The sequence below is a fragment of the Lepus europaeus genome, chromosome 15 (assembly GCF_033115175.1).
Source record: "Lepus europaeus isolate LE1 chromosome 15, mLepTim1.pri, whole genome shotgun sequence".
Lineage (NCBI taxonomy): Eukaryota > Metazoa > Chordata > Mammalia > Lagomorpha > Leporidae > Lepus > Lepus europaeus.
The window spans coordinates 34,840,562-34,867,537 of record NC_084841.1 but is presented as its reverse complement, the minus strand read 5'-3'; the positions used below and the strand labels follow the sequence as shown (position 1 = coordinate 34,867,537).

General features: G+C 40.0%; 1 protein-coding gene across 3 annotated transcripts in view; it reads right to left on the bottom strand.

Moving 5' to 3' along the window:
- The window catches only part of GHR (growth hormone receptor), a 293,787-nt gene that overhangs the window by 78,214 nt on the left and 188,597 nt on the right, over positions 1–26,976 (bottom strand). For all 3 annotated transcript variants that reach the window (XM_062211743.1, XM_062211742.1, XM_062211744.1), the window contains one exon: positions 8,137–8,202. In XM_062211743.1, coding sequence (XP_062067727.1) covers positions 8,137–8,202 — 66 coding nt within the window. The remainder of the gene's footprint in view (positions 1–8,136; positions 8,203–26,976) is intronic.

Genomic DNA, 26,976 nt, shown 5'->3' with positions numbered 1-26,976 from the left:
GAAAGGAAGAGATTATAGCAAGGGGGTAATTCTTTCAGTTGTGTATAGCATGGGTTAATCTTAGCTAATATGGTTTTACTACAACGCTTCTCTCCAGAACTAATGATACTTGGTCAGTGCTAGGGACTTTATTAAGTAGAAGTAAATTCTGAGGTCATACATCTGGATGTTGTCTCAGGACAGAATGTATCAACCTGTTAGTGTTGTTCATTGTGATTGGATTTATGACTCATGAACAATTTTGGTTTACCTTGGAGGCTGGAGGTGTGACAGCTATGGCTAACACCATAGCTAGACTGAATCTATATGACCAACTTACTATCAGAGACCTCACAATGAGCAGCTTCTTAGATTACCTGACACCAATGTGGTTGGCAGGCTGATGGGTTGCAGTGCCACGTCTGGAGAGAAAGTATGTTCTGTGCGATCACAGTGGGAGGACGGTAAACCCTGTCCTTAAGATATCAACACCCTGGTCAACATGTACGAACCCTGTGCTATATCCTTTGTCTGTAATGAAGCTTTCCTATTACTAAAAACCACTTCGTATTCCTATAAGTCTTTTCAGCAATGGAACACTTAGGAAAATAATGTGTAACTAACACAGGTAGGGAGATCTGATCCTCTATGAATGGCCTCAGGCAGCCAGGAGGCTCTGTGATAACAAAGGGTGCTGGTGGAAATTGCTAAGTATGAAGAAGAGTGGATAATGAGAAAGCTATTAATAATTCTTCCATTTACTCCATTTACTTACAATATATTTATTACTTACAATATTCATATTTATTACTTACAATATTCTGAATAAAACACATCTCTTCCTAATCCAGAATGGAAGATAAGAGATACATGCAAATAAATGGAGTTCACAGAACATTTAATGTATTTGCTAAGAATGATATATGGGCTGAATTTTATTGTATCCAAAATTCATGTGTTGAAATTCTAAACACCAGCACCTTAGAATGTGACTATTTGGAGAGAGTCTTTAAATAGGTCATTAAATAAAATTATCATCTTCATAAGAAGAGATTAGAATACAGACACACAGAGGGAAGCCCATGGGAAGACATGGGAAGAAGACAGACATCTACAAGCCAAGGAGAGAGAGAGAGCTCAGAAGAAATCTATGCTGTCAACACCTTGGTCTCACACTCTAGCTTCCAGACCTTTGAGAAAATACACTTCTACTATTTTAGGTAACCAGTATATGGTTCTGTGTTGTAGCTGGCATACCAAGCTAACACAAGTGGTACTACATAGCAGGACTTCTCTCATAGGAAAGTATGGAGAAGGGAGAGGTTACTTCAAGTCTAGAACCTTAAAGCATGGGCAGGGTTTGTATTTACAGAATGCATGGTAGGGTGGAGGGAGAACAGTTCTGGCGGATGGGATGACATGAGCAGTGTCCTGGAGGAGGGAAAGCACAGTGTGTCTGGGGAGTCCCAAGTAGTCCAGATTTGAAGGCCAAGGGCAGACTATGGGTAGTGATTTTTAGTGCCTCGGGAAGAGTTTGCAACATTAGAAAAGATTTATGGATTTATGTATGTTTGTATGTATGTATTTATTCATTTGAAAAGAGTGAGAGCGAGAGAGAGATCTTCCATCCAGTGCCTCCCTCCCTAAACACCCTCAATAGCCAGGGCCAGTCCAGACGAAGTTCCAGGAGTCTGGAACTCTATCAAGATTTCCCATGTGGGTGACAGGGGCCCACACACTGGAGTCATCCTCCTCTGCCTTCCCAAGCACATTAGTGAAGATCTGGACTGGAAGCAGAACAGCCAGGATTTGAGCTGGCAGTCTGTCCCAAGCCTTGGCTTGTTTAATCTGCTGTGCCACAATGCCGACCCCAGAGTTTGTGACTTCAGTTACAAATTGAGGATGGCAATAATGACATACTGTTACTTAGAGCATGAAGAAATTATAATTGGTAGAGAAAGATGGATCCCAGGAAGGAGAGATAGCGAAGGAGAGAAGAGTTACAAAAGAGTTTGCAGTTATCCAAGTATAATGTAATGGCAGTTTGGACAAAGGTAATGGTATTTATCTCATTTAAGTTTGATCAGTTTTGTCTGAGATTTCTATTTCACAGCTCCTCCAATTGTGTTTTGCTTTGGGTCTGAGAATTTACCAAAGTGCACATAGGAAAATATAAATTGTAATTATGTATTCTCAGGACATTTTATTTTGAACACATGTGCACAGTTGATTCCTTAGGGAGAGTGAATTCCTTTGATGTCAAGACATCATAGTCTGTCTTTCCTTTTTTTCTTTTAAAATCTTTAAAATATACAGAAAACTATAAATAAGCGGTCAATCAGCATACATAGATATAACAATTTTTAACCTTACTCTTTCACCCTAAGCATGCAGAGCTAAGTTCTGGATGTACAACAGAGAGTTAACTATCTGTAATACAGTGGCAGTGTTCATAGTGACACAGTGAGGCAATGTGGATACTTAAGTATTTGTCACATCTAGAGTTCAAAAACATGCCCTATGGCAGGTGCCCACTGATACAGACACATTCTTGACTTAAGCACTTTATCTAACCCTTCCTAAAACAGAAGTAATTTTTGAAAATGAGACACTGGAAAGATAGAGACTTTCCTCTTGTGGGGAGGGCAGTTGCTATATGACTTTCCATATATGAATGCTAATTAGCTAGGTCTCTTAACACAGACAGGAAGTCAACATATGTCCGATGACTGGAAGGAAGCGGTTTGGTACATCCACCCTGCCTAAGAGGCTTTATTTCCACAAGGCACAATGGTTAGGCTCCTCAGATCCTGACAAAGAAAATGGCTTGGAGAAATCAGGCTGCCACATTAGGAGAAAACAGAGGTCAATGGATTAAGTTTATAGGTGGAGGATGGTTCCAAAGTCAAACATGCACTAGTAATAAAACATTCTTAACGGATTCTCATTTCCTTGCAGAAAGTAACAATAGGTTACACCATCTTTCAATGAAGGTTTTGGAATATGCTGGCTAGAAAACCAAAACATAACCAAACGTCCACCCCCTTTTTCAACACCTGGTGTTAATTAGGGAACAGATTATCATGTCAAATGTTTCTAAAACAGGAGGGTTGTAAAGTGTTTGTGGTCTGGCACAACTGACAAGTGGATGACATTGCTTTAAAACAGTACCAGCCCTCCTTTTGGGTCATCTCCAAGGAAATGAAGTTTAAATCTCACATTAGTAATTTTTTCCTGCTTTTTAGTCATAAAATCCAAATTATAGCTCTATGACACCAGAATCATAAAATAAAACAGTGATAGCTTAAACCCAATTAGGTACACTGTCTTCCTTTTATTGCATAATGCAGATTCTAATATATACTTAAACTGATGCAAAACACACCACCTATGTGACTAGGTTTCTTTAGGTGATGCGAGAGGTTTAGAAGAAGCATAAAACATGGGCTTTGCATTTCAAGCTCACTATAATTAATTCATTAATTAATTCATGAAGTACACACAATCCATTGAGTTCTATGCACAGTTCTAACATATTCAAGGATACTTCCAAAAGTTCTTGGGGCTGGTATTGTGGCACAGCGGGTTAAGCCAATGTTGGCATCCAATATTGAGTTCCAGCTGCTCAACTTCTGTTCTAGCTCCTTGCTAATGTGCCTGGGAAGACAGCAGAAGGTGGTCCACGTACTTAGGCCCCTGCCACCCATGTGGGAGACCAGGATGGAATTCCTGGCTTCTGTCTTCTACTTGGCCCAGCCCCAGCTATTGAAGTCATTTAGGGAGTAAACAAGGGGATGAGAGATCTGTCTCCTTCTGTCTCTCCCTTTCTTTGTCATTCTTTCATATAAATAAATAGATAAGCCATTAAAAATGACACATTGGGGCTGGCATTTTGGTGCAGAGGGTTGCAACATTGCACAGAGGGCTGCAACAACTGCTTGCAACATTCACATCCCATTTGAGCATTGGTTCAAGTCCTGGCTGCTCCACTTCCCATTTAGCTACCTGCTGGTATGCCTAGAAAACAGTGGAAAATGGTCTAAGTACTTGGATATCTGTTACTCACATCGGAGACCCAGATGGGATTTTGGGATCCTAGTTTTGGCCTGGCCCACCCCTAGCCATTTGCAGTCATTTGAGGAGTGAACCAGCAGATGGACAATGTCTCTCCATCTTCCTCTCCCTCTTGCACTGTAACTCTGCCTTTTAAATAAATAATAGGCTAAATCTTAAAGAGATATATTTAGGGGAAAGAGCTGGGGAGAAAACAGAAGAGGAAACTCTACGTAAATTGGAGGAGCACAGTGGACCTATGTGGAGGGTGAAAAGGCGCACAACTGAAGACCCCACCAGCCAAGAGCCTCTGCCCCAGCACTGGAGAGCAAGGTGAGACCAGACTTCAGCAGCACAAGCCATTGGTGAAAAAGGTACAGGAAGAGACTAGAGAGAATCTGGCTTGGATTCCTCTGGGGGATAGTGTACCTGCCAAACTAGAGAAGAAAAAATAAAACAAAGGGGGAGCATATTTTTTCTCTCCCTGTTCATTCTGCAAAGGTGTCCTGTAACAAGTTGACAGAGAGCAGGCACTATTTTGGATATATACAAGAGCTGCACCAGCTCATGTGCACACCTAGCAATCAGCAAAGCGGAGACTCCTGAGTCTGGTCGGGAGAATAGACAGGGGTGCCAGGATTGTGAAAACACTGAGGCTGTGTGGGAGGAATCAGCATGTGGCTGGGACTTTGGGCAGTCACTATGAAATTCTCCACACAATCAGGGCTCCGTGATTACCTGTTGGAAGAGACACTGCTGGAGAATCTGAACTTATACTGAGTAGATAAATAATATACTCACTGGGGCTAGCGCCTAGGCACTGGTCTCCTTTGATGAGAGATCAGCTGAGTCTAAACCTACAGAAAAAAAGAAACTACCCTCTGCTTAAAAAAAAAAAAAAAAAAAAAGGAGATTTACCACTCTAACCATGGTATGTCACCTCAGATGTGCCCGTCACACTGGAGCACTGAACACTCCAACAACAAGCCCCTTGGTATTCCCTGAAAGCAGACACTCCACTAATCCAATCAGACATAGCCCAAAGATGAAAGCTGCTACAGCAAAAAATAAAAGAAGAAACCAATGAGTAACCCACAAATGCAGAATAACAAATGCACCAATCCAAGGAATAAGAACACGGAAGACAACGTGACACCTCCAAAAGAATATAATACCTCAATACTAGACTGTGAAGATGATGAGACTGAAGAGATGTCAGAAATGGAATTCAAAACATTGATCATAGGATTACTTAGAAGTAATCAGAAGCAAATGCATGAACTAATAAAATCCATTCCCTACAAAATTGAGATCTTAAAGAGAAATTAAAATGAAATCTTGGAAATTAAGAATTAAATAGAACAAATAAAAAATACAGTGGAAAGCCTTAACAACAGAATTGGTAAAGCAGAAGAAAGAATATACAATTTAGAAGAAAAAGCACAGGAAATTACACAGCCAGAGCAAACACAAGAAGAAATTAGAAACTAAAAATCACTGCTGGGAATCTACAGGACACTATCAAGTGACCCAACATATGGGTTCTTGTAAGACATTGGCACAAAGAGTTCTTGGAAATACCCCAAAGTCACAGGAAATCAAAGCCAAAACCAACAAGTGGGATGAAATCAAATTGAGATGCTTCTGTACGGCCAAAGAAGCACTCAGCAAAGTGTAGAGGCAACAGACAGAATGGGAGACTTTATTTGAAAACATTGCAACTAATAAAGAATTAATAACCAGAATTTACAAAGAGATCAAGAAACTACAACAACAAAACAAACAATTCAGTTAAGAAATGGGCCAAGGGCTTAAGCAGACATTTTTCAAAAGAGGAAATCCAAATGGCCAACAGACACATGAAAAAATGCTCAGGATCACTAGCTATCTGGGAAATGCAAATCAAAACCACAATGAGGTTTCACCTCGCCCCAATTAGAATGGCTTTCATATAGAAATCAACAAACAACAGATGCTGGTGAGGATGTGTGGAAAAAGGGACCCTAATCCACTGTTGGTGGGAATGTAAATTGGTAAAACCACTATGGAAATCAGTTTGGAGATACCTCTTTAATCTGAATATAGACCTACCATATTACCCAGCCATCCCACTCCTAGGAATTTACCCAAGGGAAATGACATCAGCAAATAAAAAAGTTATCTGCAGCCCCAAGTTTATTGCAGTTCAATTCATAATAGCTAAGGCATGGAATCAACCTAAACGACTGTCAACTGAAGACTGGATAAAGAATTTATGGGATATGTATACTATGGAATATTACCCAGCAGCGAAAAAATGAAATCTGATCATTTGCAACAAAAAGGATGAATCTGGAAAACATCATACTTAGTGAAATAAGCCAGTCTCAACGGGACAAATACCGTATGTTCTCCCTGACCTCTGATAACTAATAGAGCACCTAAAAGAAAATCTGTAGAAGGAAAATTGACACTTTGAGAAGTAGTGACTTGAACAGCCCTTGTCTTGACTGAAAAGGAACAGTCTTTTTTTTTTTCCTTAATGGAGAATGGGACTGGGAACAGGAGAGGGTGGGAGTGGGGGTGGGAAGGTGGATATGATGGGAAGAAGCACTATATTCCTAAAGTTGTACTTATGAAATTTGTGCTCATTAAATAAATGGTTTCTTTGGAAAAATATATTTTTGTGCAAAAATTTTTGAAATGTATATATAGTTTTGGGGCTGGTGCTGTGGCGTAGTGGGTAAAAGCTGCCGCCTGCAGGATCGGCATCCCATATGGGCACCAGTTCAAGTCTCAGCTGCTCTATTTCTGATCCAGCTCTCTGCTATGACCTAAAAAAGCAGAAGATGGCCCAAGCCCTTGGGCACCTGCACCAGAGTGGGAGACCTGGAAGAAGCTCCTGGCTCCTAGCTTCGGATCTGCACAGTTCCGGCCCTTGCAGTCACCTGTGGAGTGAACTAGAGGATGGAAGACCTCTCTCTCTCTCTCTCTCTCTCTCTCTGTCTCTGCCTCTCTGAAACTCTGCCTCTCAAACAAATAAGTAAATCTTTAAAAAATATATGCCTAGTTTTTTTATATGAATTTCCACGAACTTTTTGAAGACACTTCATATGCATGGATTTCTTTTCTTTTCTTTCTTTTTTTTTTTTTTTTTTGACAGGCAGAATGGACAGTGAGAGAGAGAGAGAGACAGAGAGAAAGGTCTTCCTTTTTTCCATTGGTTCACTCCCCAATGGTCACTCTGGCGGCGCACTGTGGCCGGCGCACCGCACTGATCCGAAGCCAGGAGCCAGGTGCTTCTCCTGGTCTCCCATGCGGGTGCAGGGCCCAAGCACTTGGGCCATCCTCCACTGCACTCCCAGGCCACAGCAGAGAGCTGGACTGGAAGAGGAGCAACCGGGACAGAATCTGGTGCCCTGACCGGGACTAGAACCTGTGTGCCGGCACCGCAAGGCAGAGGATTAGCCTAGTGAGCCACAGCGCCGGCTCATATGCATGGATTTCAAAAGTTTTTGCAACAAATTTTTTTTTTTTTAAACATACACTTGTACACTAAAACGTCCGGAGGTAAAGGAAGCACAGAAGGCAGGAGGACTGCTGGGTTAGAGGGCTTGGAGAGGCTTCCCAAGAGCTGGTATTTGAACTGAAGTTTGAAGAAGAGACTGCCACACGATGGGGGCGGGGGGATCCATAGGATCATTTTAAGGAGAGAGTTAGCTTACATGAAGGCAGAATTGTGAAGCATAAGGAAACTTGGTTGCTAGTGTAATCACTAAGTAAATAATTCAAAATAACAATAACTTAAAGAGAATTTGTAAAAGAGGTAATTTCTTAAGTTGAATGAGTGCTAATCCATGATAAATCATGTCTTGTTTTTTCTCCATTAATTTGGCCTAGCTTAGCCTTTAGGAATAAGTGAAATAGAAAGATAAAGAAGCAGCCTTGCAAAGAAGCTAAAAAGCAAATCTTGAAAAAATATATTCTTGCTTGTTTGTAAAATTTCAATTCAACCACTCTTTCAGTTACCAATATTCGAAATTAAAAAGAGATGGTATAGTGGTATGAATTACACTAAATCATGGAAAATGTCACTGAAGGTAGCAAATAGATTGGAATTCTTACTTGTCCCCAGGCCTGGATGAACTCTTTGCAGACTCTTGGATGCTCTGCCAAGGGTAGCTGGTGTGGCTGGAACAGATAGAGAAGAAAACCATTAGTCACCTCTAAAAATGTGCTGCTGTGATCCTGTTTTAGGCAACACTTTCAAATTATAACACATGACCTGTACCCACACAATACCACTTACAATTTGCAGTTGTGTTTACCCACTAAAAAAAATCATGAAAACGAGAGCACGCAGAAACCTTCTGGTCTGCTTCACCTCTGGTCTCATGCCTGAACTCAGTGGGGAAAAATGACAAAAATATTTTCCTCTATTGTTTGAGTCCAAACTTGAATCTTTCAATGAAAATGAGGAACATAAATTCTTTTAAAAAATTTTTATTCCTTTATTTTCATCTTCTTATTTGAAGGTAAACACACACACACAAACACACACACACAGATAGACAGACACACAAACAGAAACAGATCATCCATCTGCTGGTTTACTCTTCAAATATCCACAACAGCCAGGAATGGACCAGGATAAATTCAGGAGTCCAGAACTCATGTGGATGGTAGGGACCCCAGTACCTGAGCCATAATTTGCTGCCCCCCAGGAGTGTATTACCAAGAAGCTGTATGGGAGCAAAGGAGCAGGCCTCAAATCAAGCTCTCCAATATGGCATGTGGGCATCCCAAATGGAAACAAAAGCTGCTCACCCAAATGCCTGCACCATGAATTATTTATATATCAGCATGTTCAGTCAAAAATTTATCAAAAAAAAAAAAAAAAAAGAAAAGAAAAGAAAAGAATGTCCATGGGTCAGTTTTGCTTCAAATACAGTGTTTTGTAAAAGTTTGTTTTAAATATTTGTCAAACAAATTGGTAAGAATTATATACTACTGTAGTTTTAATGATATGTTACTGTTTTAGAATTTACTTTATATGAGTGAAGTTGAACACTTTTTCATCAGATTACTGTTTATAGCCCATGCCTATTTTGCTGCTTGATGATGATCTTTTTACTTTTTATTTGTTGTACTCTTTATTTAGTAGTGCCATTAAGTTTTTAACTATATAATAATTTTAAAAATATGTTATCTCAAAAAACTAAATAAAACACCAACTTGAAATGAAGGAAAAAAAGTTTAATTTTGGAAATAAACATGTGAGCAATCCTGGGAGTGAGTAAAGAATGAGGGGAGGTAGAAAGTTGGACAAGATATAAAGTGAAAAACTTGAAAAGGTTAGAATTTGATTGATACTAGCAACATTTTGTATCAAAAACAGAAAAAAAGGCAAATAATCAAAATAGTTGCCATTCTATTTTTAACTATTATACTGGGTTGCTTTGTAAGGATTCCAGCCAGAAGAGTGTGCAACTGTTGTCTGGGCTGTGGAGAGAAATGTTTTCTCCAGGATCCCCCCCACCCCCATCAGATCCTGTTACCGCTAGCTTACTCTCAGAGGGGCAATGTAACACGGGTCTACAACAAACACTGAGATTTACCTCAAAGGCAGTGAAGCTACTTATGATTTTGTGAAATACATATTTGGTTTCCATTCCTATTACCTGACCTATGTCTTCTTTTAACTTTTATTTAATAAATATAAATTTCCAAAGTACAACTTTTGGATTATAGTGGCTTTTCCCCTCATAACCTCCCTCCCACCCTCAACCATCTCATCTCCCACTCCCTCTCCCATCTCATTCTTCATCAAGATTGATTTTCAATTATCTTTATATACAGAAGATCAACTTAGTACATACTAAGTAAAGATTTCAACAAACTGAACCCACGCAGATATACAAAGTATAAAGTACTGTTTGAGTAGTAGTTTTACCTTTAATTCGCATAGTACAACACATTAAAGACAGAGATCCTACATGGGGAGTAGGTGCACAGTGACTCCTGTTGTTGATTTAACAATTGACACTATTGTTTATGGCGTCAGTAATCACCCTAGGCTCTTGTCATGAGCTGCCAAGGCTATGGAAGCCTCTTGAGTTCACTAACTCCAATCTTATTTAGACAAGGTCATAGTCAAAGTGGAAGTTCTCTCCTCCCTTCAGAGAAAGGTACCTCCTTCTTTGATGGCCTGTTTTTTCCGCTGGCATCTCACTCACAGAGATCTCTCATTTAAGTTTTTTTTTTTTTTTTTTTTTTGCCACAGTGTCTTGGCTTTCCAGGCCTGCGAAACTCCCATGGGCTTTTTAGCTGGATCCAATTGCCTTAAGGGCTGATTCTGAGGCCAGAGTGCTGTTTAGGACATCTGCCATTCTATGAGTCTGCTGTGTATTCTGCTTTCCACGTTGGATCGTTCTCTCCTTTTTAATTCTATCAGTTATTATTAGCAGACACTAGTCTTGTTTATGTGATCTCTTTGACACGGAATCCTATCATTATGATCAATTATGAACTGAAACTGATCACTTGGACTAGTGAGATGGCCTTGGTACATGCCACCTTGATAGGATTGAATTGGAATCTCCTGGCACATTTCTAGCTCTACCATTAGGGGTAAGTCTGAGTGAGCATGTGCCAAACTGTACATCTATGTCTTTTCCTATATTAATGAACTGACTGATGGCTGGGGGCTGCTCTAAGGAATAACCAGGGCATGACTAGGGGTTGGAGGTTTCAGCCCCAACCCATAACCTCAGGGAGGGGTGAGAGGCTGAAGGCTAATCTAATAATCAATGTTCAGTGATTGGATCAGGAATGTCTACATAATGAAACATCCATAGAAACACAGAAGGACAAGGTTAAGAGAGCTTCCAGAAAGCTGAATACATGGAGATTCAGCAACAGTGTAGGAACTGGTGCATGGAGCCCTATACCTTCTCCCATACCTCACCAATTTGTCCCTTTGTTTTTATTTTTGTAATATCTTTTATAATAAACCAGCAAATGTACATGTTTCTTTGAGTTCTCTGAGTTAGCTTAGCAAATTAATCAAATACATGGAGGGGGTCATGGGAATCCCAATTTATAGAGAAGTGGTCAGAAGTATAGGTGACTACCTATTACTTGTGCTTGGTGTCTAAAGTGGGGGGACACTCCTGTGGGTTGAGTCCTCAATTTGTAAGATTTGACACATATCCAGGTAGATAGCATCAGAACTAAATTAAACTAGAGGATATCTAGCTGGTTTCTTTTCCACCAGAGAACTGGTTGCTGGTGGGAGAAATCCCCACACAATTTGGTGACCAGAAGTCACAGTGGTATTCTTGTTGCAGGAGAAACTGAGTTTGTTTTTCTTTGTCTTCTGAGACTGCTGATACTTTCATTTTAGTCTTTAATAAAATCCCATGGTTAACAATGCTAAAAAAATCTGTCTGTGGCACAAGACAAGGAAGAGGAAGAAAATGAAGATTACACAGGTATTGTATTGATTCTCTTCCATCTTGCTGAATTTGAGCTGGGTCAGTCCAGGACACCCGTCCATGTGCCACTTCTCAATGAATGTTTTTATTAGCTCCACACAGTTAGATAACCAGCAGGAAGCAGTCGTTGGGTCTGTTGTTTGTAATAGAAAACCCAACAGGGGCCAACATTAAGGTAAATCATATTAAGCCACTGCCTACAATGATGGCATACCACATCAGGATTCTGCTTTGAGTCCCTGCTGCTCTGCTTCCAATCCAGATCCCTGCTAATGTACTTGAGAAGGCAGCAGAGGATGGCCCAATTACTTGGGACCCCTGAAACCAATGTGGGAGTCCGAGTTCGAGTTCCTGCCTCTTGGCTTCAACCTGGCCCAAACCTGGCTATTGTGACAATTAAGGGGAGTAAACCAGCAGATGGAAGACCTCTTACTCTGTCTCTGCCTCTCTCTCTGCCTTTCAAATAAATAAATAAATAAATATTTTTTAAAAACCAAGAAAACCTAATAAAAGAGAAAAAAAAACTGACAACGCTAAACTGGTAGGGTTTTACACTCTAGGCATGTTACTCAAAGTGTTTTTGAAGTAAAGCCAGGCTTTGGTGAATCAGTGATTTTTTAAACAAGATTTAGGTATTTATTTGAAAGGTAGAATTACAGAGAGAGGAGGAGAGAATGTGAGAGAGAGAGAGAAAGAGAGAGAGAGAGATTTTCTTTCTGCAGGTTCATTCCTCAAATGGCCACAATCGGGGCTAGAACTGGTGCTCATATGGGATGCCCGTGTTGCATGGTGGCTTAACTCACTGCACAACACCACCAGTCCAAGTGAATCAGTATTTTAAACAGGCATACAATATTTTAAATAGTTGTGATTATCAATTTTGAAAATATTTGTTTTTATTCCTTCTTTAAATTCTATTATTATTCATCTGTAGATACTTACTTATTCTCAAATGCAATAAAGAATTATGACAAAAGCAAACAGAATATACATTTTTTTCTAGAGTAATACATTACAGGTTGATTTTTATGGTGACCAGAGAGCAAAATTACATTTTATGATAATCCCTTCAGGTCTGCTTGCTGCCTCCATACACCAAGTCTTTATTATTGCCATTGCCATTTAGAACAACGCCCACAACCATCACCAATTCCTTGAACACTATTTCATTATTCCTTGCCCTAAGCCAAGCAATAAAGCATCACCTTTGGTCAAGGTTCAGAGATTTTTATATAATTTCCAACTGTGAATGTCTTCTTTCATTTGTAACAACTAAATTCTGATAGCTCAAAGGAAGAAGAAAATTAAGTTAATCCAAAACAATACATAGTGAATGGAGGGAACTTGTGGAGGTGATGGACAGGTTTATAGAACAGATTGTGCCAATGATTTCACAGATGTCTACTCATCTACAAACTCATGTGGTTGTACACACTAAACATATACAACTTTTTGTATGCCAGTCATTCCTCAACTAAGTGGTTCAAAAGTAAGTTAATCATGGGCTGGCACACAAACACACATATTATTTTGGCCAAAATGATCCACCAAGTGTGTCTCAATTTTAAGTTGAATCTGAGAAAACTAATGGACTTAGCATTCAGGTCTCAGGTCAGCAGTAAAGTTAATGAGCTTTTCCAGAAAGATGACTGAAATGGAATGTGGGGGTCAGACACTCGAGGAGAGTACAGAGCCAAACCTCAGGCCTGGAAATGCTTGAGGAGCCCTGCCTTTCCCCCAACTCTTCATAAACCATAATTTTGCTTTCTTGCAAACAGACATCTGGTGCTTTCCTCTTTATGGTGCGTTTGGTGACATTTTCATGAAGCAAAAAGCCTTACTCAGCTAACACTCTCCACAATATGTGATGAATCAAGACATAAAAGGAACCAATGTCATCCTTGTGGAAGGACTGCAGATTTATGCCAGTAAATCTATGAAAGTAAAGCACAGTGAAGAAAACTGTGCTGTCTTAGCAAAGGGAGATGTCACATTCATTCATTGACTTTAATTAGTGTCAAAGCCATGTACCTAATGTCTAGGAAATGCTGAGCCATGAGGGAGAAACAACTAAAGGAAGGGCATAAGCAGAGACACACTCCAACAGTACCAAAACTAATGAAGTCATCACAATCACAAAATGTGGTCTCAGTTATGTCTACAGGAATCCCATTTATGAAAGATTCTCAACATTTTAATAAGTACTTCTGCATGAGCTTTTAAATGCTGTAGTCACAAACATGGCCAAGCTAAAGCTCTGGCCACAGTGAGCCCACGGTCTTCTAGGAAGGGATCTGTTGGTCAAACTCTGGAGGAGCAATGGGAAGACCTCAAGAAACCTGGACAAGCTTCATAGGGAAGGTGATTTCTTGATACACACGTGCTGAATTTGAAAGAAACAGCAAGGAGAGAGGAAGAGAACCAGCAGCTAGGGCCAGGGAAACCACTGCATAAAGGTGCTGAGGTAAGACATAGTCTAAGATTTGTTGGGATTGAATGGGGCGCACCTGAGCTGGGAATGGTTTGGTTGGAGGAGAAGTCAGGGCTACATTGGGAAAAATCTTCCCTAACAACTTAATTTTGATCCTGCAAATGCTGGGACCTACTGATCTAAACTGCTGATTTGCACTACTCTGAGATGTAGCTCTTCATGGTAAACTTACTCAACAGCATCCCAAGACCAGAAACTAACTACAATCTAATTTTCCCTACTTATATTCAACTTGCAATTAAACCTCCCAACTGTGAAGATAGTCAAAGTGCCTACACATATAAGCTTTAAGTCAGAATGTGTAAATTACTTAGTGTGTAATATAAGTGATCAGTAAATCTTAGGCATCCTTATTGTTAGTATTATTGTTATTGTTATCATTGCTAGCTACTATCTTGACAGTAAGGGAATGGATTTTCTTGGAATGGAATTTGATAATGCTTTTACATTAGAATTTGTGTGCTTAGGGCTTTGCACATATAAGAATAGGATGCTGGCATAAATTCTGCAAGACTCCCGCTGGTTAGGCCCCCCCTGTGCAGGCTGTACATAGGCAGTGTGTTCTGTATCTCTAAGGAACTCTGGGGAAGTGGTATCAGTAGAACAGGGGATTTATGACAATTTATGACAATTTACTTATGACAATGATTCAGCCTGATATAAAATGCATCCAATTCTAGCTCTCTATGGTATGAGAGTGGGAGAATCAATATTCTGTACTGTACATAATTCACAGTTGTGAAGCAATAGCATTTAGAATCAGTTCTGAATTGACAGTGCACACACAAGTAAGTGAAACATGGGACTGCATATGCAGCCATTCTATACAATGACAGGAGATACTGCACATCTAGGGCCTCCCATAGCATCTGCATAAAATAAGCACTGGGGAATGTTAGCCATTATTATTACTGTTACCTTATGGATGTTATAATGATAATGATAATGTTGTAATTGTCATGGAATTTATTCTAAGACTTCCTCTGAGAGGTTGTGCTTTCTTCCCCAGGCGATTTAATTGCCCTCCACTCAGCAGTTCTGGGACCACTCTTCCTCCCCTTGCTGTCATCACTTAGTTGCTTGTGCCCAGTGGTACACATTGAGTTCCTGCTTTCCTCCTTATAAATTTTATTATGAGTACAGGGTATGGTACCAAGTAAGATAATAAAGTTTACTCAATAAATGAGGCAGTTAAAGATGAATTACAAATGCTTTAAAGTTTGCCTTTTGGGCTAAAAGGCACTCAAATAAACATAACTTACTCTCAGCAAATAATGTCTTCCTTGGAAATCTCAAGTTTGCCTTACTAAGTTTCCTGTCTTTTTGAAGTCTGTTTATCCTTAACTGCATTCCAGAAATTTTCTCTGCTCAAATCTCAACCTCCAAAGTTTTTTCCAGATCCACCTCTGCTTTCCTGTCCTTGCTTTCTGTCAAACTATGATCACCATCATCGAACTATTCAGTTTAAAGTCCTTATCTCCCTCCCATCTGCCCTTACAATAATGCTCAAGTTCAACCTCATTGTCTCATACACTGAAGCCATGTCCCAGACCATCCTGTTGCCTCTGAAAGGCCTGGTTTATGGGAAAGTAAAAAAAAAAATATGTATGTGACATTTATACTTTGCGTTCGCTATGTATTTAAAATCACCAGGCACCATCCTAAGAACATTTTCTGAATTTCCCTCCTTTACTCTCACAACAACCCTCTGAAGAAGGCATTACTGTCATCAGATATATTTTCTTTTGAGGGATCTGAGGCTCAGAGAAGTTCGGTAACTTGGTAGAACCTAAATATGAACTGGAGCCAGATTCTGAGTCCATTCTACCCCACCGTTTCCCAAACTTGCCTGACCATCAGGATCTCTGCAGCATTTATTAAACAGAGTCCAGGGCCCTGACTCAGATCTATAGAACCTGACTCCCCAGGGCCTTGGTCAATCTGTACGTAGGTGAAGTCCTGGGAGTCTGTATGTTTCCCTTGCCTGCTGCTCCCCCTCCCTATTAGGTGGTACTCATGATAAGACACATTTGGGAAATTCTTCCGTATACTTTCTTGCTGTGGTCATTGTGACTGTGTCCTCTACAAGGTTGCACTTCCAGGGGTTACCCACTGTGTGCCCTCAGCTGGTGCTCTTTAGGAGGCACTTGCTAAAGCTATTTCAATTCTGCAGACATTCTGGAAAGTTACATTGATGGGGAGTAAGGTAGCTGTGACTTTGGGCGGAAATATCCTCCTTGGTTCAATTCACAAGGAAGCAACTAAGCTATGACACCTGATATTACCCAGCAGGCCCTTAGATTGCGGCCATCTTCTTTATCCAGGCTTCCCTTTTGCACATGGAGTCCACCGGGCCCAAGTGCAGTGACAGTTCTAAGTTGGAATTTCCTTCTTTTGTGGCTCACTGGAATAATTGAATTTCCATCCACAGTTTCTCCTGTTATGAGTCTTGGCAGCTCTAAAGAAACCTGTGTAATCTGAACAGGAAATCTTTGAGTCTTTGAAATGGACAGTGCCTTCCCACATCTCTAAGAGGGAGTACATTTCCTCTATACTGGAACAGTAAATCATAGCACACATTACATGAAAGAGAGAATTTAAACAACAAAAAAGAAAGTATGAAGTGATGCTGCTGATTTCAAATGCTTTTTAATGTGAAAAAAGCTGCTCTGCAATCAAATAATATATAACAAATTTGGAGGAGAAGCCAGTGTCATGAAAAGAAGCACGTTGCTTAACTACTTCTGCAGCACTTCTATTTTGCTGTGTATGTAATTTAGACTAGCTAGGCCTCAAGATAACACGAATCAGGGTACAGCGAGAGATCATAACCTCCTTTTCTCACAGGTCCTATCATTGCGTCAAGGGAGAAGTGTGGATGTTTCCTAGTTAATTTAAACTTCATATAATCCTTTCCTGTCTGGCAGTGGTCTGCTTGGGAGATTTTTTACCAACATCCTCCTAAGCCAATATTGTGCATGAACCTAGGACATCTGCTTTTCCTTTTTTTTTTTTTTCTTTTTAAAGCTTTATTTATTTATTTGAAAGTCAAAGTAACAGAGAGAGACGGAAAGACAGAGATAGAGATTTTTCTATCTGCTGTTCACTTCCCAGATGGCTGCAACAGCCAGAGCTGAGCGAGGCTGAGCCAGGAGCTTCACCCAGGTCTCTCACGTGGGTACAGAGTATCAATTACTTGGGCCATCCTCCGCTGCTTTTCCCAGGTCATTAGCAGGGAGCTGGATTGAAAGTAGAGCAGCCAGATAAGCCAGCATTGCAGGAGGTAGTTTCACCCACTTAACGCCAGCCCCTACTTTTTCAACTGCAGGCCTTTGCATAATAAGGCCACTTAGAGCTGCAGTGACTTTTGAGATCCAATTGGTAGTGATATTTTTACAAGGAGTGCTGAGAGGAGCAGTTAATATGACTGTGGAATCTTAGCTGGCCTGCACCTTCTTTCTGCAAAGCTTCCCAGAAATTCCTCAGGCTTTCCTTTCCTATTGCTACAAAGCAATCGAACATCCTGCCAGCTGCACCCCACACCAAAAACTACTTTTCATTATGGACAGCAGCAGGGGAGTCAACACCAGGCAATGGGCAGCAAGGGAACCCTTTATGCCAAGTGATAACAGGAGGCTAGATTACTCACAGCAGTGCTACATGGAACAAACAGAATCACTGGTTGGTACTGGGCTAAGATCAATTCAGGTAGGCCAGTCAGGGACACGCCACTGAGGTCAGAAGACTGAGAGAATATCAGAAGGTCAGACTGCGGTGTGTGAAGGACACACACTTAAAATGTTTTCTTAGACACCTTTAGTATCTCTAAATTTAATAATTAATGCTGTGGAGGGGATCTTCAAAAAGTTCATGGGCAATGCATATTATGACACAACTATATGTATATTTTGAACCAAAATAACTTATTTTTCAGTGCCATTTTACCAGAAACTTTAAAAAATATTTACTTATTTGAAAGGCAGAGAGAGAGAGCGAGAGCGAGAGCGAGAGAGAGAGAGAGAGAGAGAGAGACTGATCATCCATTTGCTGGTTCACTCCCCAAATGGTTGAAATGGCAGTGGCTGGGCAAGGCCAAAGCCAAGAGCCTGGAACTCCATTCTTGTGTCCTACATGGGTGGCAGAAATCCAAGCACTTGGAGCATTATTCTCTGCTTTCCCAGGTGAATCAGCAGGGAGCTGGATCAGAATTGGAGTAGCTGGGACTCAAACTGGCACTCCAATACGGGTTGCTGGCGTTGTAAGCAGCAACTTAACCTGGTACCACAATGCCAGCCCCTGCCACAAACTTTTGGAGTATCTTCAAAGAGTCAGACTGATAAAGTCTAGAGTTCAGGCTGGCGCCGCGGCTCAACAGGCTAATCCTCCGCCTTGCGGCGCCGGCACACTGGGTTCTAGTCCCTGTCAGGGCACCGGATTCTGTCCCGGTTGCCCCTCTTCCAGGACAGCTGTCTGCTGTGGCCATGGAGTGCAGTGAAGGATGCTTGGGCCCTGCACCCCATGGGAGACCAGGAGAAGCACCTGGCTCCTGCCATCGGATCAGCGTGGTGCGCCGGCCGAGCGCGCCAACCGCGGAGGCCATTGGAGGGTGAACCAACGGCAAGGGAAGACCTTTCTCTCTGTCTCTCTCTCTCACTGTCCACTCTGCCTGTCAAAAAAATAAAAAAAATAAAAATAAAAAAAAAGTCTAGAGTTCAGAGGGTGATTCATAGATGGTGTGCTGGATTAGTGTTATCACATCAGCAACTTGAAATCAGTCATAACAGGAATGTTTGCATCGCATAAATTGGCAAATGGTGTAGGTCAAGGCTTTTTATCATCAAATTTTATGGAAATCTCATCCACTTTTCAAGCTCACCCTGAAAGAAATTTGTAACATTAAGCACCTTTTGTTTCTCCCAGATACAATCCATTTCCATTCTTTGCCCTTCTACAACACTTAAAAAAATTAACTAGACTGTGGGACTTATTATTCCTTGTCTGGCATCTTAATTATTGGATTTGTCCATTGAATGACAAACTCAAAGTTGAAGTCCTTCTTCTTTTGATTCACAAAGAGGTGGGGAACTTTGTTTCTGTCAAGGGCAGTTTGGAAATTTAAAACATCATTTGCAGGCCATACAATTTAAAAATCAACCTGCTATAGATTTATTGAAACTTGAGTCCTGTCTGAGGTTGCCTTGGAAAGCCTAGATCAAAGGATTTTGGGAAACTTAGATGGCCCACAGGCCAGATGTTCTCCCTATCCCTGCTAGCAATAGCAGAATTCCTTAAATATAGTAATTGCTCAATGCATATTTGTGAAATTACTGAATACCTCACTTTCAATAAAACTTGTGAGGCATTATGATTTTACTTACATTATTATTTTAAATTTATATTTTGTGATCTCTGAAGTCTCAATTTGTACCAAAGAAGATTGTAAAGTACTTTACTAGATCCTGTGACAAGTGTCCTACTAGGACTCAAAATTCTCATATTCAAGGCAAATGGCATATTTTAACTAGTTTTCATGGTATTTAATCCCTTCGTTGAAGGAACCAAATAATGAAAATAGATTGTTTAATTTCTCTTGTCTCTTTCTGTTATGTGGATGGATACACTTGCCTAGTTTTGCACACAGCAGTGAGCTCATCTTTCTTTTTTTTTTTCATTTATTAAACTTTTATTTAATGAATACAAATTTCCAAAGTACAGCTTATGGGTTACAATGGCTTCCCCCTTCCCATAACTTCCCTCCCACCCGCAACCCTCCCCTTTCCTGCTCCCTCTCCCCTTCCATTCACATCAAGATTCATTTTCAATTCTCTTTATATACAGAAGATCAGTTTAGTATATATTAGGTAAAGATTTCAACAGTTTGCCCCCATATAGCAACACAAAATTAAAAAAATACTGTTGGAGTACTAGTTATAGCATTAAATAAGAGTGTACAGCACATTAAAGACAGAGATACTACATAATATTTTTTAAAATTAATTAATTTTCTATGCCATTTCCAATTTAACACCTGGTTTTTTTTTTCATTTCCAATTATCTTTATATACAGAAGATCGATTCAGTATATAATTAGTAAAGTTCTCATCAGTTTGTACCCACACAGAGACACAAAGTGTAAAAATACTGTTTCAGTACTAGTTATAGCATCACTGTACATTAGACAACACATTAAGGACAGATCCCACATGGGGTGTAAGTACACAGTGACTCCTGTTGCTGACTTAACAATTTGACACTCCTGTTCATGGCGTCAGTAATCTCCCTAGGTTCTAGTCATGAGTTGCCAGGGCTATGGAAGCCTTTAGAGTTCGCTGACTTTGGTCTTATTCTGATAGGGTCATAGTCAAAGTGGAAGTTCTCTCCTCCCTTCAGAGAAAGGTACCTCCTTCTTTGATGGCCCCGTTCTTTCCACTGGGATCTCACTCACAGAGATCATTCATTTAGGTCTTTTTTTTTTTTTTCCATGATATCTTGGCTTTCCATGCCTACTATACTCTCATGGGCTCTTCAGCCAGATCCAAATGCCTTGAGGGCTGATTCTGAGGCCGAGCTCATCTTTCGATACTAAAATATATGTTACTTGTTCCTAGTTCCTTAGGCCAAGACTGGTTGGTAGTGACTCTTTAGGCCTGGAATTTGGTTGTTTTGGAAAATACATGGATCTTCTTATTTAGACCACATGAAAATTCAGAAGCACAGCATGTCAAGGGTGTCCTAAGAAAAGCATATACTTTGGCAGAGGTTTGAAGGTGTTTTTCCCCTCTCTGGGAAAAAAAAAAAAACATCTTTCACAAACAGGTTGGTCTCGGCTCCTACCATTCTTCCTCTCCTGTTCAAGCTCTACTTGCCAATTTCCATGCAATATTTCTTCAAAAAATTCCTATTCCCTTAACAAGTAGGTATTTGAGAGATGGAGCAAGTGATCCAGAGTTAGAATTGTTGTGTGCGGGGACTGATAACATGCCAGGCACTGTCTCAGATGCCAGGGGTATGAGAGTGAGGAAAGTAGATGGAATTCTGCCTTTCTGACCCATGCTTTTGTGTGTGTGTGTGTCTGTGTGCGCGTGTGTTTGTGTGCACCTGCGCACATGCATATGTGTGTAAGAGAGAGAGAGAGAGCAGTAAGGTAGAGAGGTAGGGATAAGCAGTGCATAGATAAGCAAACAGATACATATTCCACAAATCAAGATAGAGAATTAAGATGTGGGGAGAGTGGCTCTTACAGAGCTGAAAGTAGTATGGTAATGATCTATACAGATATTTAGTGGGAGGACACTGTAGCACATAGAAGCCAGTTTATATGTCCTGAGATGGGTTTGAGAAGTAGTGAGGAAGTGTGAATGGCAGCATTGTAAGGAATAAGGGGGGAGCAGAAGGACTGGAGCTTGCAGAATTACATCACTTCAGATCTTTGCCATGGGGAGGACTTGTGGACTGCTCACCAGGCAGATTTCATAAAACAGACTTGAATGAGCTGGAGCTGTTTTGCTGTCAGAGCTTGTTGCATATCCTCCCTCCCACTTTAATCCTTTACTCTAGTAATTGGGAGGTGCTAGCCAGTTTCCAACATTAATTTCTTTCTATTCCCTTTAAATATGTTCTTCTTCTTTTTTTTTTTTTTGACATGCAGAGTTAGAAAGAGAGAGAGAGAAAGGTCTTCCTTTTCCGTTGGTTCACCCCCCAAATGGCTGCTACAGCCAGGTGCTTCCTCCTGGTCTCCCATGCGGGTGCAGGGCCCAAGGACCTGGGCCATCCTCCATTGCACTCCCGGGCCACAGCAGAGAGCTGGACTGGAAGAGGAGCAACCGGGACAGAATCCGGCGCCCCGACTGGGATTAGAGCCCTGGGTGCCGGCGCCACAGGTGGAGGATTAGCCTAGTGAGCCGCGGCACCAGCCTAAATATATTCTTAACTCTAGATGAATGTGTATCTGCTCACCAACTGGCACATTCCTGATTTTAGGTCCTTAATCATCTTGTACCATTCTCATTGCTTTCTCCAAAATAGGAAGAAGGAAAGAGATAATTCCCATCTAGAGCACAGGGGAAACAACTCAGGAAATGCGATAATGCATATGAAGTGCTTAGCAGAATGTCTGGCACATAGTAAGTGCTTCAGATTCTGATCATCCATGAATTAATGGGAATTAATGGTATTTATTATATATGCTAATCTTATGACACTTATGTGCTATGCTATATCTTGAAATATTTACTCTAAATGAGTTTATTATGTTCTTGTCTTCTCAATTAGATGACAAGTCTGTTAAAAAGAGGAATCGCATTTTATACTTTCTAAGCCTATACACAGCAGGTCCTCAATAAACATCTGTAGTATGATGACTGTCCTTTTAGCCCAATAACTTTTCTATTCAACTAATATCAACCAGATATTTTGGTAACTAAAATTAGTTTACAGAACTCCAGTAGAAAGGTGTATACATTTCAGATATATTTGCAATTTTTTTTTTGTGGTAAAGGAAATAAAAAACTTTGTCAGAGTGTCTCTCAAATACTTGTCTTGAACATTTTAAATGCATTTTTTGAAGACCATTTTGGAAAGGAGTTGTAGCAACTCTGCTTTGTAGCCAATGTGAACTTGCTTCCAAAAACTATTTTGTGGTAGAAAATGGAAGCTCTAACAAAAAATTGGTGGAGATGGATGGGTGACAGTCCACCACAGACATGTGCCTTGGCACTAAGCATCTGATACTCACGTTTTGAACTTTGCCCTTTTTGTTGTACCTTTTGTAGTTCGTAGCTCTAGTGAGAAGCCTAGCTTATAGGTGTATAACTTAAATCTAAATCTAACTTTAGAGTTTTCAAAATGAACAATGAAATTTGGAGTCAAAATAGTCAATTGAATCACACAACATCATTTAAAGTAGAAAATAACGCTGGGTGTGAATAAAAGTGTTATGCCACTTTTCTAGAAGGAATATATTTAAACTGAGAAGTAGCTATATTTCTTCATAGCTATAGGTCAGGCAAAGCCTTAAGGTTTAGAATATACAGTGTGCTTCTTTGCTTGAATTATGTTCAATGTGATGATGATATGATTTAAACACTCAAAAGCCTTATTGATAATCCCTACGCGGCCACTGCTCTGGTCTTAGGTGCCTTGCACAGTGTGCCTTTGTGTCAGCCTGAAGGGGCATCCTGCCCATAGGCTTTTTGGCAAGACAGGGATACTGTATGGATTTAAGTGTTCCTTGATCAAATGTGGGAAAAAAAGCAGTTAGCCAAGATCTGAACAGAGTTTCTATTGTGCAGAGGCCAGGAGGTGAGGGAGGCTGGGGAGGACTACCATACAACTTCTGCTCTGCTCTACTTTCTGGTGGATGTAAGTTAAAAAGACTGACAAAGACACCTTTGGGTATATGAGGCAAAGATTGGTAACAAACTGTATTTCTGTATATACAATTGTGTGTCCGTGTAAACATATATAAGTGTCCAAAAAAGGTCACAGAAGACACATATGAAGAAAAAAAACTATCCATGGATTTCAATGTCTTTTCACCAAAATAAACTTACCTCATAATCATATTTTCCATAAACTTTAAAGAATGTATATGTGTTTAAAATGAACTTCCTAGCAGTAGCTAATACAAGTGAAGAGTGACAAAAATAATATTATGAACATTTAGATTCCAATCAAGTCTTGAATGCTTTTAGTCTCTTGCCCTAAATTGCAAAGTCTGAATTGCTTAGTTTCTTTTTAAGAGAATGAGCAAGTAGAGAAAAGGTATCTATAGAAGTCAGAAACAGCTGGATCACTAGCATCATTTCAAGTGAAAACTATAACAGGATGTTTCTGTTCATAAAGAACAGCACACACACACACACAAACTAAAATAAAGCATTCGGAAAGTATACTCCACCTTGGGCTTCTTAGGAATTGTGCACCTAGAAACTTCTTCCCTATTCCTGGATCTTTTAAGTCCTTCTCTGAATGGCTGCCTATATGTCCTAAGTTGTCCATCTCTTTTGAATCCACTTAACTTGTGTTGTGCTTCTCCACTAACCCTGTTCTGGTGATATCAAATAGTCCCTTCTCATTCTCATATTACTTAACTTTTATATTCAATTGACCCGGTAGTTCACTGCCTTTTAAAATATGCTGTTCACTTATCTTCCATGATATCCACTTGGCTTGGTTTCTTTGTAACTCACTGCTACATAGTGTGGATATCAGTTGGGGTATCCCCCAAAGGCCTGTCAGTTAAAGGTTTGGTCTCCAAACTCTCATGTAAATGGTTAGTATTAATGGTTAATGGATTGAGGGTGGAGCTTAATCCAACAATAGTGTTTGAATGTAAGGCCTTTCTGTTTGCATTTTTGTCTTCCTTCAGATAACTGACCATATTGGACTAGCTTGTTGGGGTGGAGCTCCCATTATCCAATCATATGGCTTTAGGAGAGATGACATACAGTTGACTAGTGTGCTCCATTTGTCTACTTCCTGGCCTGCCATGTGATCATTCCTCTGCACATGTTCCATCATTGCCAGTTTCCAGACTTGCCAGAGGGCTGAAATGATGACCCTTGCCTGAGCTTGGACTGTGAACCTACAAAACCACTAGGCAAAATAAACCTCTGTCCATCATGGAGTATCTGTTATAGCAAGCATAAAGCTAACACACTCGTCAACTGCTCATTCTTGGTATCTTATTGATTTCTTTTCCTTTGCCTGACCTCTAAATGTTTCACTGACACAGAACTCTTCTTTATGCTCCCCACATTTTTTTCCCTGCAAAGGGAATCTTACAAAGTCCTATGGTTGAAATACCATCTATATATTGATGGTTACAAACTTCTATTTTCCATCTGAGTCTTTCCATTGAATTTCAGACTCCAATCAGCTTATTCAACATCTTCACTCAATGTCTAATACATGTCTCTATCCAAACACAGAACTCTTGAGTAATCACTGACAAAACGCATTCCTTCTTAACTCTTCACTATCACTGTAAATTGTTATACCATCAACTCAGAGAGTTAAGCCAAGAACTTATGTGTCATCTTTGTTTACTTTCCCTAATTCCTGTCACCTCATTTATCCCATCAAGTTCTTTTTTTTAAATTTTTTTTATCTTTTATTTAATGAATATAAATTTCCAAAGTACAGCTTATGGATTACAATGGCATCCCCTCCCCACCCCCCCATAACTTCCCTCCCATCCGCAACCCTCCCCTTTCCCGCTCCCTCTCCCCTTCCATTCACATCAAGATTCATTTTCAATTCTCTTTATATACAGAAAATCAGTTTAGTATATAGTAAGTAAAGATTTCAACAGTTTTCCCTCACAGAGCAACACAAAGTGAAAAAACACTGTTGGAGTACTAGTTATAGCATGAAATAGTGTATAGCATATTAATGACAGAGATCCTACATAATATTTTTTTAAAAAATTGATTAATTTTCTATGTAATTTCCAATTTAACCCCAAGTTTTTTTTTTCATTTTCAATTATCTTTATATACAGAAGATAGATTCAGTATATACTAAGTAAAGATTTCATCAGTTTGTACCCACACAGAAATACAAAGTGTAAAAATACTGTTTCAGTACTAGCTATATCATTACTTCACATTGGACAACCCATTAAGGACAGATCCCACATGGGACGTAAGTACACAGTGACTCTTGATGTTGATTTCACAATTTAACACTCTTGTTTATGGCGTCAGTAATCTCCCTAGGCTCTAGTCATGAGTTGCCGAGGCTATGGAAGCCTTTAGCGTTTGCGGACTTCGATCTTATTCCGACAGGGTCATAGTCAAAGTGGAAGTTCTCTCCTCCCTTCAGAGAAAGGTACCTCCTACCTTATCCCATCAAGTTCTAACAGCTCCATCTCATTCCATTCACTTTGCTCCATTTCCTTTACTATTATACCCTAAGCTCCCAGAATCTTTCGCCTGGATTATGAAATAGCTTCTTGTCTTTGCACATCCACTTTTGACTTAAAGTAAAGTCAGACTTAAAGTATAAATCAGAACAAAACATTAAGCTGGCTTAAAGTATAATATAAATCAGATCTTGTTACTTTACTATATAAAATTCTCCACTAGCTTTCCATGTAACCAAACTCTTGAATATGGCCATCAAGATACCTTGTGTTGTGATCACGGGTGGCTGTCTAGCCAGATTTCCTTTCCCCATCCTCGTCCCTAACAGAATCCTGATTTTGTTCAGGTCCATCCCTCCCAAAAGCAGTTCATGAGCTCGAGGAAAGCTGAACTAACCCACAGCTCCAAGTGTAGGTACAACTGGATGGAGGCTACTCCTACCCTCCTCTGAAGTGACTAATTCAAGAAGAGGATGTGACTCAAAGGGAATCTTGCTTGAGGCTTCTAGAAAATTTAAGAAAATGAAAGCTACAGAATGGCATTTTCTCCTTCTTTTATCTATTTCATCCCAGTCATGGAGATGAAGATGATGATATAGCTAAGAGGACAAAGACAAGAAACCTTTTGTGAAATGAATATAGAGCCCCGGACTTAGTCAATCCTAAAGCCAGTCCTTCCCCTGGCTTTCTAAGAATGAGTTTGTTTCCTTATTACTTAAGTCATTTTAAGGTGGACTTCCTGTTATTGTCCTTGCTCCTAACTGATGCATTACATAAACAGTCCTTGCTTACCTCTTTTTCTTCTTGAACCAAAGTCTTATGATTAAACCTCAGCCTTGAAACATGCAATCCAGCCTCAGAGTGTTGCTATTACTACCTGAATGATATCTGTGTGACTGGTTTAAATGGAATCTTTTGGGCATTACTTTCTCTGACAAAGCAATCTGAAAGAGGCATCCAAATCCATTCTAGAACATTGCTAAGTTTTATTTATGTTACAGTTTTTATCCTTGTGTTAAATTCTTCTACTGCTTATGTATATTTATGTCTGTTTTTCTATCTCCCTTCCACTAGAATGTAAGTCTGGTAGAGCAAAAACTTATTTTCCTGGC